The sequence below is a fragment of the Thamnophis sirtalis genome, unplaced genomic scaffold (genome assembly GCF_051295495.1).
Source record: "Thamnophis sirtalis isolate CommonGarterSnake01/CBP01778 unplaced genomic scaffold, rThaSir2_p1.2 scaffold_2, whole genome shotgun sequence".
Taxonomy (NCBI): Eukaryota; Metazoa; Chordata; class Lepidosauria; order Squamata; family Natricidae; genus Thamnophis; species Thamnophis sirtalis.
Genome location: NW_028261382.1, coordinates 62,908,180 through 62,922,321, shown reverse-complemented (window position 1 = coordinate 62,922,321; position 14,142 = coordinate 62,908,180). Strand labels below are relative to the sequence as shown.

Genomic DNA, 14,142 nt, shown 5'->3' with positions numbered 1-14,142 from the left:
CGGCAACACGCTCAAGTTGTGTCATGCGTGGTCTCTCTGGCTGGGATACCCCAGGGACTTTGAATTTGCCGGTTGGTGAAGAACGGTGGTTTATTTAACTGACCGAGTTTATGCATATTTATGGTTTATTTCCTTGAGTTGGCCAAGTAAGTAAAATAGACGAACACTTCACATCTTCGCTCTGCCCTGGCATGCCACCCTTATAGTTTTTTGATCCTTTGGCTCCCTTATCCCAAAGGTGCTTTTTTTGCCCCAAGAGGCAACTGGACTTTCTGGTTTTTCTTGGAAGACGTTTCACTTCTCATCAAAAAAGCTTCTTCAGCTTTGACTGGATGGTGAGGAAGGGAAGGATTTAAAATTCCTTGCAGACAGTTGGTCATTTGCATCCTTTAAGAGAGTCATTGAGGCCACCTGGAGGTTTATCTGTGTCATCAGGAGGGATATGACATCATCATCTATCTCCAGTCTACACCACAGTCCTTTCAAGAGATCCAAGAAAAATAGACCAACAGATGAAATAGGAAATGATAATCTGGTTTAACTTTGAAGGGGCAATTAGTGCTACTGTTTATGTATTAAGAAAATAAGTTTAAGATGGAAAATATGGAAAGAGGATCATAGGGCTGAAATTGGAAAAAGAATATGATGTAAAATGGATTATGCATATAGTAGTATAGACTTTATTGTCATTGTACAAAATAAATACAACGAAATTGGTTTTAGCCTCACTGGTGCAATCACATTTATTAACCACATTTATATGCCGCCCAATCCCGAAGGACTCCGGGCGACAACAAACACAAACAACACAAGTAGTATAAAGAACAATCCCAGTGCAAGTAATTAAGGGAAGAGAAAAAAGAAAAGAAAGAAAAAGAAAAACTAGTCATATGTTTCCACCCATGAGTGATTGTGGTAGTGTTTAAGAGTCTGACAGCACAAGAAGAGAGAGAGGGGGAGGGAGGGAGGGAGGGAGGGATGGATGGATAGATGGATGAGAGATAGAAGTTGGATGGATGGATGGATGGATGGATGGATGGATAGATAGATAGATAGATAGATGTTGGATGGATGGATGGATGGATGTCGGATGAATGGATGGATAGATGTTGGATGGATGGATGGATGGATGGATGGATGGATGGATGGATGGATAGATAGATGAGAGATAGATGTTGGATGGATGGATGGATGGATGGATAGATGAGAGATAGATAGATAGATGGATGAGAGATAGATGTTGGATGGATGGATAGATAGATGAGAGATAGATGTTGGTTGGTTGGTTGGTTGGTTGGTTGGTTGCTTGGTTGCTTGGTTGGATGGATGGATGGATGGATGGATGGATGGATGGATGGATGGATGGATGTTGGTTGGTTGGTTGGTTGGTTGGTTGGTTGGTTGGTTGGTTGGTTGGTTGGTTGGTTGGATAGATAGATAGATAGATAGATAGATAGATAGATAGATAGATAGATAGATAGATAGATAGATAGATAGATAGATAGATAGATAGATAGGCGAATGTAAAAGAAAAAACCTCGGACAACACTTTGTGCATAAATATATTATTTGTAATAAAACATAAAAAACTGGTGTTTTAAAAAGAAAAACCAGTTCCAAGAACATCCATTCGCACCACTCAGTGGCCCTGACGACACAGATAAACCTCCAAGTGCCTCAATGACCCTCTTAAAAGGATGCAAATGACCAGCTGTCTGCAAGGAATATAAATCCTTCCATTCCCCACCATTCTTTCAGAGCTGAAGAAGCTTCTTGGATGAGAAGCAAAACGTCTTCAAAAGAAAAAACTAGGAAGTCCAGTGGCCTCTTGAAGAAAAAGCACCTTTGGGACAACCAGGACCTGGACAACTGAGAATCTCCACGGACTTTGCCACCCTTAATTCTTATGTCCTCTTGCTTTGCAGGGGGAATGCCTCCCACCCCTCAAACCGTGAAGCTGATGGGTCAGAAGCAGAGCCAGCAACAGTACGACCCTTCCAAAGGGCCCCCGGTGCAGAATGCAGCCAGCCTTCACACCCCACCGCCTCAGCTGCCCGGTAGAATGCAGCCCACCAACGTGTCCATCAGCTCCCACCCTCCAACGCTGCAGCTGGCACCCCAGGCGGCTCAGATGAACGACCCTCCTGTGCAACAGGCGGCGATTCACGTCAAAGCTCAGTCCCAAAACGTGATGGTCACTGCGGCTGCTGTGTCCCACGGCCAGGTTCAAGCGCCGTCTCAGCCACAAGGGCAGCCGGCAACGCACGGACCGGGGCAGATGACACCCCCCTCCCAGGTGGCGGCCTCTCAAACTCCAGCCCCACAGCAGGTAGGCAGAGGCAGTAACTTGGCATTTCAGTCAGGGCTGAAAGCCTATTCTAAAGAGTAAAGGCAGGGGTGTCAAACTTGATTTCACTGAGGGCTGCATCAGGGTTGTGTTTGACCTTGGGAGGGGGGGGGGGCTGCTTGACGTTACTGGTGTCGGGGGCCTAGATAGGGTCGGGGGGATGCATTGTCTCCAGTGGAGGAATGTGATACCAGAGAGAAGGCCAAACCCTGGTCCTCCAAGAGCAGCGGTCACCAACTGCTGGTCCGTGGACCACTGGTGGTCCGCGAGAAAAATTATTTGCGTTTATTATATTGCACTCAATCAGGGGGTCCTCAAACTTCGGCCCCTGGGACGGATACGTGCAATGAACGGTTGTGTTGCTGCAGAGAGTCTCCCCCTTCGGAGTCCTTTTGTGCAGGTTGGAGGGGGGCAGAAATTCCAACTTGGGGTCTGCTTCGGCCTCCTGGTGTGAGGCTTTGGGAAAAGGCTGGAGGGAAGTATTGGTGGTGGCGAAGAAGCATTCACTGCATGTATCCATCCCAGGGGCCGTAGTTTGAGGACTCCTGATTTAGGGCACTATAAAAATTGCAAATAATTTCTCTCTGGATCACCAAAAGTTTCTCGCGGACCACCAGTTGGTGACCGCTGTCCTAAATGGCAAATTTGTGTATTTCTTTTCTTTTTGACTGTTTCTCTAAAACGAAATATGGTTTATCCCTTGAATCTATTAATTTTTCTAATCTTATATTCTAATTTATGTGTCTTCTTTTAGATCACAACTCTCTCTCGTCCCTCATCTGACTCTAACCAAAACTCCCAGCGCATTTCGTCAAGTGTGGTTCCTCCTACCTCAAGCAACCCACCAACTTCTGCTTCCAACCCTGCCCCACAAACAACACACTCAACCCAAGCCAGCAGGTCCTCGCCAGGAGCAACTAAGTCAACATCTCCCGTGGCCTCCAAACCCCCAGGGTTGGCCGTGGCAGCAACCCCCAAAACTCAGAACACAACACAAAATACCGCAACAGGTCAGGATAGCACACACGAGAAGTTGGCTGAACAAGTGAAGTTGGTGAGAGTTTTTCTGTCTCTTCTGATGCCAAAGCAACATGTTTTCCCCAACTGATAAGTTACCTGTTTACCAACCATCCAGCCATTTTAATCCATAGGCTGAAAGGTGATGATGTCCCTGTTGCAGGTTTAGGAACTAATGGGAGGCAATGGCTCTGTGGCTAAGACACTGTGCTTGTCGATCAGAAAGGTTGGCAGTTCAACGGTTTGAATCCGTAGTGCCGCGTAACAGAGTGAGCTCCTGTGACTTGTCCCAGCTTCTGCCAACCTAGCAGTTCGAAAGCACATAAAAAAATGCAAGTGAGAAAATAGGAACCACCTTTGGTTGGAAGGTAACAGCGTTCCGTGCGCCTTTGGCGTTGAGTCATGCCGGCCACATGACCACAGAAACATCTTCGGACAGCGCTGGCTCTTCGGCTTTGAAACGGAGATGAGAACTGCCACCTAGAGTCGGGAACGACTAGCACATATGTGCGAGGGGAACCTTTGCCTTTACTTTAACATAGTTGAAAGGGACCTTGGAGGTCTTCTATCCAATCCCCCTGCTCAAGCAGGAGACCCAATACCATTTCAGGCAAATGGTTAACAAACAGGATCTATTCATAAGTAAATGGGTATTAGATCGCATCCTTTGTTTTTATCAAAAAAATGTACACGGTAGCATTTATGCAATACTGCTATGCAGATATTTTTGGAAGCAAAATTTATTTCTTCTGTTTTTATTCTCCAGCCATCCATAAAATAGCTCCCATGTCATATAATATTCAGTTTGTTCTTTCTTCTTTATAGAAAACATTAATCTGTTCATTTCTGCACCTTCTAATATTTCCCTTAATCACATTCTCATCCGTAGGGAATCTCATCAATTTTTCCAATTTTGTGCAAATACCATTCTAGCTGCAGTTAATACATGTACGATTAAATGTGCATTTCCTTTACTGTAAGTTTCGGGCACAACCCCCAACAAAAATATTTCTGGTTTTAAATCAATGTGCTGCATTATCCCCTTTGCTCCCTGCATCTTTTAAAAAAACAAAACAAACAATTTTTATTTGTTTTTGAACAAGAACAAACAAACATAAAAATAAAAAACCCATCTTCCATTACAAATTGTAGAAAGTGTGTCAGTTGGTTACCGTATTTTCATGCATCTCTTCCATAGTCACCATCTGTTTTTCATATCAAATTGCATATTTTAAATTCACCTATATTCATGTATATCACAATTATTATATATCAACCTTAATTTGACTATAATTGTTTTATGTCCTTTTATATATAATATTCAAAATCTAGAATAGGATTATATGATAACATTCCATTAAATCATCCTAAAATCATCCAATTGCAATACATCTTTATAACATATTCTAGATAAAGCTTTTAAACCTCCTCTCATATTCTCCAGGTGTTGTTTATATAAAATTTCATATTATCAAACTATGCATCTTTTGATGTCACCAGAAACCCCATTCATTGTTCTCCCTTGTTTGCTTCCCCCAGGAAAACCAAGTTCACCAGCGCATCGCGGAGCTGAGGAAGGAAGGCTTGTGGTCTCTGAGACGACTGCCCAAACTCCAGGAGGCCTCCAGGCCCAAATCTCAGTGGGATTATCTCCTGGAGGAGATGCAGTGGATGGCCACAGATTTTGCCCAAGAAAGACGATGGAAGATGGCCACCGCCAAAAAGGTCTGGACCGTCTTTATTTGTAATTCTTTAGCAAAGGGATGCGGTGGCTCAGTGGCTAAGACATTGAGCTTGTCGATCAGAAAGGTCGGCAGTTGGGCGATTCGAATCCCTAGCGCTGCGTAACAGAGTGAGCTCCCGTGACTTGTCCCAGCTTCTGCCAACCTAGCCGTTTGAAAGCACGTAAAAATGCAAGTAGAGAAATAGGAACCACCTTTGGTGGGAAGGGAACAATGTTCTGTGCGTCTTTGGCATTGAGTCATGCCTGCCACATGACCACGGAGACGTCTTTAGATAATCCTGGCTCTTCAGCTTTGTAATGGAGTTGAGCACCGCCCCCTAGAGTCGGGAACGACCAGCACATATGTGCCAGGGGAACCTTTACCTTTATTTTATATGGGAGCTTTCAAAAAGTTAATGATTACTGCAAACAAACAAAAAAAAGCTGGCTTTTTCACGTGGACAAAGTTTTATATATACTGTATGTTTCATATGGCGTCACAGAATACAACACCAATGCATGAAAAAAAACACAAAAGGCAACCTATAAAGTGCCCGTCAAACATTTTATAGCTGTCAAAGCCAGACAGCTGTGATAAATTTGTGGATGACCCCACTGTCTAACAACCCTTTAAAAATTTTACGTCAGATGGTCAGGACAGTGGCACGCTACCACGAAGAGAAACAGCTCAATGCAGAGCGGGCGAAGAAGGAAGAGAAGATCAAGCTAAGGCGCATCGCTGCTACCATTGCCAGAGAAATAGAATATTTCTGGTCTAATATTGAACAGGTAAATCCTTCTCTTTCTTTGCCAGTCATTTTTGAAACCCTCGAAGTGGGTGTGTGGGGAAATGGCTCCCTGGAACGGTATTCTGGTGACCCCGGGTGGCACCTAGAAATTCACATTTCGGATCCATGTCAGTCCAGAAAAATTTCACGTAGCTTTGACATTCAAGTTCCCAGCTTCTCTGAGGTGAGTGCAGTAGTGGGATTCAGCCAGTTTGCACCACTTCGGGAGAACCGGTTGTTAACTTTCTGAGCAGTTTGGTGAACTGGTTGTTGGAAGAAATCATTAGGGCAGAGAACAGATTATTAAATTATTTGAATCCCACCACTGGGTGAGTGTGAAAAACAGTCATCATGTCAGGGTTCCAGACAGCATCCAAAATTAAATCAGAGTCAAAGGCAAAACATTTCTCTAAGTTCCAATTTATTAAACTTCCTGGGGTTTCCACGCATTTGAAAGTTCATGGTCTTGTCCCCACCCCCACAAGTCCATCACATGGTCCAGTCTTCCATTGCCATGCTGGCATCTCCACCCATCCACTTCCAGTCAGGTGCAGAGATGCAGAGACAAGGTTCCAGGTTCTTGTTGTGTAGAGCCTGGAAGTTGAACGCTTACATTTGGAGAATTACAGGTTATGACCGTTTTTCGCATTTATGACTATAGTAGCACCGAGCAGGTCACACAATCAAAATTCAGACGCTTGGCTTCAGTGACTCACATTTACAACAGTTTACAATGTCCCGGGGTCTCGTGATTTTCCCCTTTTGTGACCTTATGATAAGAACAGTCCAAGGGGGACGCTGGATTCACTTAACAACTGTGTGACTATTATAAGAACCGCAGCGATCAACCTCACAAATGTAGGAAGCAAGTGTCAGCGTTCCAAATACCATCCAGGATTAAATCAGAGTTCAAGGCAGAGCTTTCATCAAAGTTCCAATTTAATAAGAGAGACACGTTGGTACAAACTGTGGAAAACCTGAATCTGAAAGCTTCCTGGGTTTTCCAACTAGTTGAAAGTTCAAGACCTTGCCCCCACACCCACAAGTCCATCACATGGTCCAATCTTCCTCTGCCACGCTTGCATTTCCACCCACTCAGTTCCAGTCAGGTGCAGAGACAAAGGATGACCTTGGGCTTCTAAGAAGGAATTTTTTATTTTGGCAACAACACATTCTACTCCTTACTATTTCCCCTCCCAATTACCCCACTAATAAAACAGCATAGTAAAATAATAGAGTGTGTGAAAGGCCAAAGATCCAGCAAGGAATATGGCTGCAGGCCTGACGCAGATTCAAAGGTTTGCTGAGAATTTTAACCAAGAGGCATTTTGCCCAAAGCTGTTGCAATTCCTTTGTCTGGCAGGAGGGAAGATCACTCTGTCCCTACTCAGGACGTTTATCTTCCCTAGTTAGTAATTATCATTGTATACCTTAAGCAGACAGAGATAAAGGGGCTAAATTTGACTGAGAAAGGTGAAAACAGAATATGGGTTATAGGGCTTTGTGATGATCTCTTCCTCTCGTTAGAAGATGCTTTCTAAGGTGAAACAGCACCTTTTATTTGTTTGTTTGTCAAACATGTACAAGATAACAAGTATAGGTATGAGCATAAACATGAACAAAGGAAGTAGGTGCAGATGAATGGGGACAGTAGGACAGGGGCGGAAGGCACGCTGGTGCGCTTATGCACGCCCCCTTTACGGACCTCTTAGGAATGGGCTGAGGTCCACGGTAGACAGTTTAAGATTGGAGCTGTGTGGGGTTTGAGGAGGTAACAACGGAGTTAGGTAGAGCATTCCAGGTGTTGACCACTCTGTTGCTGAAGTCGTATTTTCTGCAATCGAGTTTGAAGCAGTTGACCTTCAGTTTGTATCGATTGTTTGCTCATGTATTATTGTGGTTGAAGCTGAAGTAATTGTTGACAGGTAGGACGTTGCAGCAGGCAATTTTGTGTAGTATGCTTAGGTTGGACTGCAGGCAGCGCAGTTCTAGGTTTTCCAAGCCCAAAATTTCAAGCCTGGTGACATAACGGATTTTGTTGTGAGCAGAGGAGTGGAGGATTCTTCTCGTGAAATACCTCTGGACTCTCTCGATCGTATTAATATCCGATATACAGTGTGGGTTCCAGGCAGACGAGCCTGTATTCAAGAATCCGCCTTCAAAAGACGCCCTTATGTGGATGACACTGCTTAGGGCCCCTCAATTCAGTTTCCCTGCCAAGTTTGTCCTGCTGACACTTAGTGTAAAGCATAAGCATAACGTAAAGCGAATGCAATCATTGTCATAATCAACAATCAACAATAAATCTATTTCTGCCTTTCTGTCTTTCAGGTGGTTGAAATAAAGCTGCAGATTGAATTTCAAGAGAAAAGGAGAAAAGCATTGAATTTAAAAAGGCGTGCCAAGAAAGGTAGTTTCCCTTTTCGTTTGCTACAACATGAGATTACAATATTGCAGACTAGGAAGTTGCGGGGTGTGGGGGTGGTGGTGTCCTCGGTGCTCTCTGAGCTTTGTGTGTCTGTGTGTGTGTTTCTAGCAGACAATTCCTTACCAAACTAGGTGTCATTTTGCATTATTGCAAAGCAGGAAGCACGTTCTTGCTCAGAGTTAACAGGTGGCTTTTAAAACAGGTTTTGGGACTGGCTAGTCTAAATAAATAAAAAAAAGAATTAGGGGTAGCAGCATTCCAGTATTTGAGGGGGTGCCACAAAGAAGAAGGTGGTCAATTTATGCTACAAAGCTCCTGAAGGCAGGAGGAGAAACAGTGGATGGAAACTAAACAAAGAGAGAAGCAACCAGGAATTGAGGAGAAACGTCCTAACAGTGAGGGCAATTAACCATTGGAAGAGCTTGCATTCATAAATTGTGTCCACTCCATCACTGGATGTTTTTAAGAAGAGACTAGACAGTCACTTGTCTGAAATGGTATAGGATCTCCTGCTTGAGCAGGGGCTGGACTAGAAGACCTCCAAGGTCCCCTCCAGCTCTATTCTATTCTAAACGTTATCTTTTCACTGGGTTTATTTTCTTGCTCCGGGCCGAATGGACATGCTAGGCTAACATATTAAGTTGGTTGACTTAAAAAGTGCTTTAAAAAGATAACCATTTTGCAGGTAAAGAGTCGAGACATTTAGAGGACATCCTTCTGGAAAAAGGAAACAAGTCGGTAAGGGATTTTTTTTCCTCCCGTCTCCCTGTTGATAACTCTGGACGGATTGCATGTTTGACAATTATTGAGATTATAAATTTTTCAAGGAGTATATTTAGAGAGTGGTCGAACTGCTGCCAGTAAACAGCTTTCTCGTATATAAGAAATATAATGGAAAGATGGGGAGCCGTAGTGAGAAAGTGGTGTATAATACAAAGCCATTGTTGGTCAGTTTCCTTGGATAACCTTTGAAGAAGGGAGCAGGATATCATGAAACTCAGAGGTGATTATTCAGCCGCTTTGGACTGGTTCGGGCGAACCAGTGGTGGAAATTTTGAGTACCGCATTTTTCGAAGTATAAGACGCACCTTTCCCCCCCAAAAGAGGATGAAAATCTGAGTGCATCTTATACACTGAATACAGCATTTTTGACCTCCCAAAACCCCGCCCCCTTCACAAAAATGGCCATGCATAGCCTTTAGGAGGCTTCCAGAGTGCTCCTGCGGGCTGGGGAGGGCAAAAATGAGCAAAAAATGGGCCGTTTTCACTCGCTTTTGCCCCCCCCCCCAATCCGCAGCAGCACTTTGCAGGCCTCCTAAAGGCTATGCATGCCCCTTTTCTGGGCAAAAAAATGGGCCAATTTTTACGGAAAACAGGCCATTTTTTGCTTGTTTTTGGACCCGACCCCAGGAGCACTTTGCAGGCCTCTCAAACCCTCTGCATGCCCCGTTTTTCACAAAAAATGAGGTGTGCAGAGAGTCTGGGAAGTCTGCAGATTGCAGAAACTTTTTAAAAATATTTACCTCTTCAAAATCTTGGCGCATCTTATACTGCAATGCGTCTTATATTCCTAAAAATACAGTAGTTCGGAGAACTGGCAAATACCACTCCCACCCTCCCACCTCTGCTGTTCCCTGTCCTATATTCCCTTGGTTTTTTTGGCTCAGCTGATTCACGCACTCTCATAGAACTGGTAGGAAAAGATTTGATATCCCACCACTGATCAAGCTATATGTCAATCTCTTTCAATAATGGATGCTATGGTGGGCAGATGTTTTTCCACGGGGGCTTGTGTGTGTGTGGAATGATGGAGTTCTTCCCCATCCTCTTCTTCACAATTTTGGGGGGGTGTTTGTTAGGTAAGCTCCTGGTTGGGAGAGCGAGTACGTTCAAAGTGTTGGGAGAGTTGTGTTGGAGAACACACAAACCAGCATACAGAGACACTGCAGTTTAAATAGGCTTTTACTTTTGTGGAAATAGAGGTATCAGAGTCCATCAAACAGTCCAGGTCATACACGGATAAGACAGTCAGTCATCAATGTCTTTCAGTTAAGGGATAATCCAAACAACATAGTCCAGTATCATATAATCAGTTGAGAAAAAGTTTGCTAGCAGTTGCAAAACTTACAATAGCTCATGGCACTTTCTAACAGCCAGCTTCCAAAAACACTCAGATCAGATCAGCCCAGCATCTAACGAAACAGAGAGCTAACAGTCGTTCTGGCTCCCTCTTATGGCCGATTGAGGAAAACAGCAACCAATCACATTTTATAGTATGATTTAAAGAAACAGGTACAACATTGTTACATGATTTATATATCATGTAACCCAACCGTTAGAATTATATTCCTAACAGTGTTGGTCCTTTTCTGTTCCTCCTTTGAGGTAATTAACAATAAATCATGTGTTTGATGGAAGGGATAAGGGAAAGGACCCTTCTGAAACGGATGCACAACCTTTATGCCTATATTCGTTTTGTAGGGTTCCTGGTCCTGTAGAAGAAAGAGAAAAGCCAGCACATCTCTAACAGATGATGAAGGTCAGTCTGGGGTGGTCTTCTGATCCACCCCCTTTTTTATATAAAAAGTTTTTTTATTAGATAAACAATAAAAATATTGGACATAGTGTGGCATTTCTGGCATAAACGTTTCCATAGAGTGATTAGATCTTACAACAATTACATTTTATATCCATTATATACAGTAGGTGTATGTAATCAGTCAGGTTACCTGTCCGTTGATCCTTTCTTTTATATAATTACTAACCATACTAATGTGTATCCAATTCCTATCCATCACACATTCTTAATGCCATATTTTCCAATTCTTGTCTGTGTTTTTCTGTCCTGGCCTTTTCCCCTCATTTCTAGCCATCGGTACCATTTGTCCCAGATTTCGTGGTATTCCGGCTCACCCTCGTCTTTGAGCTCTAGAATCAGTCTGTCCATTTCTGCGCACGTCAGTATCTTATTTATTATTTCTTCTTCCGAGGGAGACTCTTCATTTTTCCATTTTTTGTGTGCAAAAAACATTCTTGCCGCTGTTAAAATCTGCAGCATTAAATATAGTGCACCTTTGCCATGTTTTTCTTTTGTGCTGATCCACTCTTTTCATCTCATTTACTAATGTTGCTCCAACAGCGTTGCAGAAAATGTGAAATCTGAAATCAAATAGCTACGGAGGTTCTCAGCCATCCAGGTCATGGTTGTCCCAAAGGTGCTTTTTTCCCCAAGAGGCAACTGGACTTCTTTTGTTTTTCTTTGAAGGCATTTCACTTCTCATCCAAGAAGCTTCTTCAGCTCTGACTGGCCGCTCTTAGGAAGACAGCAAAGTCCACATTCTGGACAGAGAGGACCGCTGGTTTGAAAGAGGAGTCAAAGAGACCATCAATGTCAAAATTGAATGGCCCTCTCAACAGAGGGGGAGGGATACGACCTCATCTATCTGCAGTCTACAACACAGGAGTCCTTTCAACGGTTCCAAGAAGGCTCCACACCCATTCGCACCACTCAGGTGACCCTGAGGACACAGACAAACCTCCAGGTGGCCTCAATGACCCTCTAAAAGGATGCAAATGACCAGCTGTCTGCAAGGAGTGTAAATCCTTCCATTCCCCACCACCCAATCAGAGCTGAAGAAGCTTCTTGGATGTGAAGTGAAATGTCTTCAAAGAAAAAACAAGGAAGTCCAGTTGCTTCCTAAAAAAAAAGCACCTTTGGGATTCTTAACAAATAGTGAAGTTTTGTGCACATTGTTGACTACAAAGGAGCATAGGAGGTCCTATCTAGCATCCGTCTTTCCTTCAAACACAATCCTAAAGAAATAAATCCTGACGGTTTATCCAAATGTGTCCTCCCCACCCAAAAAAAACCCCAAAACAAAACCCCACTTAATCATTCATGTATTAACCGTAGCTAGAATTGTATTTGCACGACATTGGGAAAGTGTAGAGATTCCTATTGATGAGAAGATGATAAGGAATGTATTAGAATGTGAGGAAATGAACAGATTAACATTAGCAATTAAGGAGAAAGAGGAAACTGAATATTATGAATATCTCTTGGATGAGAAGCGAAATGTCTTCAAAATTAAAAATGAAAGTCCAGTTGCCTCCTGAAAAAAAGCACCTTTCGGACTGAAAGAAAACAGCACAGCTCCAATTTGGGATTCTGTTTTAGTTCCAGAGGGAAACTACTGCCGTCTCCATCTCCGTCTCTCTCTCTCTCTCTCTCTCTCTCTCACACATACACACACCAGAATTCTGTGACGAAGCCTTCTCAATTATTCTTGCGTGTATATGACTATTCCTTCCTCTCTTTGGCTTACATTTGGGCCTTACATTTTCTTTTCAGCGGAAGATGAAGAGGAGACAATAGAAGAGCAGGAAAAGAAGGAAGGGAATGTCAACCATCAGATGGAGCTGTCCACGCTGGCGAAGGAAGGTGAGTGTGTTGACGATTCCAAAGGAACCGGGCCTGGCTAGGCTAGTGAAGAGAAGGACCAGGGGAGACAGGAGAGCAGTCTTCCAATATTTGAGGGGCTGCGAGAGAGAGGAGGGGGTCAAGCTATTCTCCAAAGCACCCGAAGGCCAGACAAGGAATAATGGATTGAAACTGAACAAGGAGAGATTCAACCTAAGAAGAAATTTTCTGACAGTGAGAATAATCAATCAATGGAACAGAAGTTCCCTTCGGAAGTTGTGGGAGCTTCATCACTGGAGGCTTTCAAGAAGAGACTGGACAGCCATCTGTCAGAAATGATGTAGGGTCTCCTGCTTGGTCGGGGGGTTTGACTAGATGACTTTCAAGGTCCCTAACAAATCTGTTAATCTGTATCTGTGTGTGATGTCCATGAAGTCAGGGCCTCATTAGCCAAGGACCGGTCATAAAAGTCATTTATTTTCAAGGTCGTTGCAACTTTAAACAGTCACTAAGCAAATAGTTGTAAGTCAAGGACCCTTCCAACTCTGTTAATATGAATCTATCTAAGATGATCAAAGGCCTGAAGGCTAAAGCATACAATGAACGGTTGCAGGAACTGGGCATGGCCAATCTAGTGAAGAGAAGGACCAGGGAAGACATGATAGCAGTCCTACAATATTTCAGGGGCTGCCACAGAGAGGAGGGGGTCAAGCTATTCTCCAAAGTACCTGAAGGCCAGACAAGGAATAATGAATGGAAACTGACCAAGGAGAGATTCAACCTGGAAATAAGGAGAAATTTCCTGACAGTGAGAGTAATCAACCCATGCAACAGAAATTGCCTTCAGGAGTTGTGGGAGCTTCATCACTTGAGACTTTCAAGAAGAGACTGGACAGCCATCTGTTGGAAATAATATAGGGTCTCCTGCTTATGCGGGGTGTGTGCATGTGTGTGCTGGATTAGATGACCTACAAGGTCCGTTCCAACTCTGTTAATCTGTTAATTCTGTTCCCCCCCCCCCCCAATAGCTGAGCTGCCTTTGGATGATCTGATGAAGATGTACGAAGGAGCCTTCGCTGAGAACTTTCACTGGCCGCAGCCGAAGCCAGAAGAGGAGACAAGCGAAGAAGGTACATCCTGGCAGAGTTTCCTTTCCAAATGCTTTCCTAGAAGGGACTAGCTTAGATGTAGAGAGGTGGATTTTTTCACCTTTTCATCACAGCTCCATTAATGTAATACTTGGCTGTACATGGAATTTTCAGGAATTCCGGGGGCATTTTGAGATATTCAGGAGGGATTATCTCCCCCCACCCCCGTGGTCAGAACTGCTTCCATCCTTTCACTTTCCGAAAGGCCTTTGAAGACATGGCTAGGCCAACTAGCCTGAGGCCCTAATGGAGGTGTGGCATGTTGGAAGTG

At 43.7% G+C, this 14,142-nt stretch overlaps 1 protein-coding gene across 1 annotated transcript in view; it reads left to right on the top strand.

Moving 5' to 3' along the window:
- EP400 (E1A binding protein p400) overlaps window positions 1–14,142 on the top strand; it is an 89,727-nt gene that overhangs the window by 16,908 nt on the left and 58,677 nt on the right. The window contains 9 exon segments of the mRNA XM_087705787.1: window positions 1,926–2,329; window positions 3,102–3,401; window positions 4,904–5,089; window positions 5,736–5,876; window positions 8,207–8,285; window positions 8,989–9,041; window positions 10,785–10,842; window positions 12,655–12,744; window positions 13,752–13,853. Coding sequence (XP_087561913.1) covers window positions 1,926–2,329; window positions 3,102–3,401; window positions 4,904–5,089; window positions 5,736–5,876; window positions 8,207–8,285; window positions 8,989–9,041; window positions 10,785–10,842; window positions 12,655–12,744; window positions 13,752–13,853 — 1,413 coding nt within the window.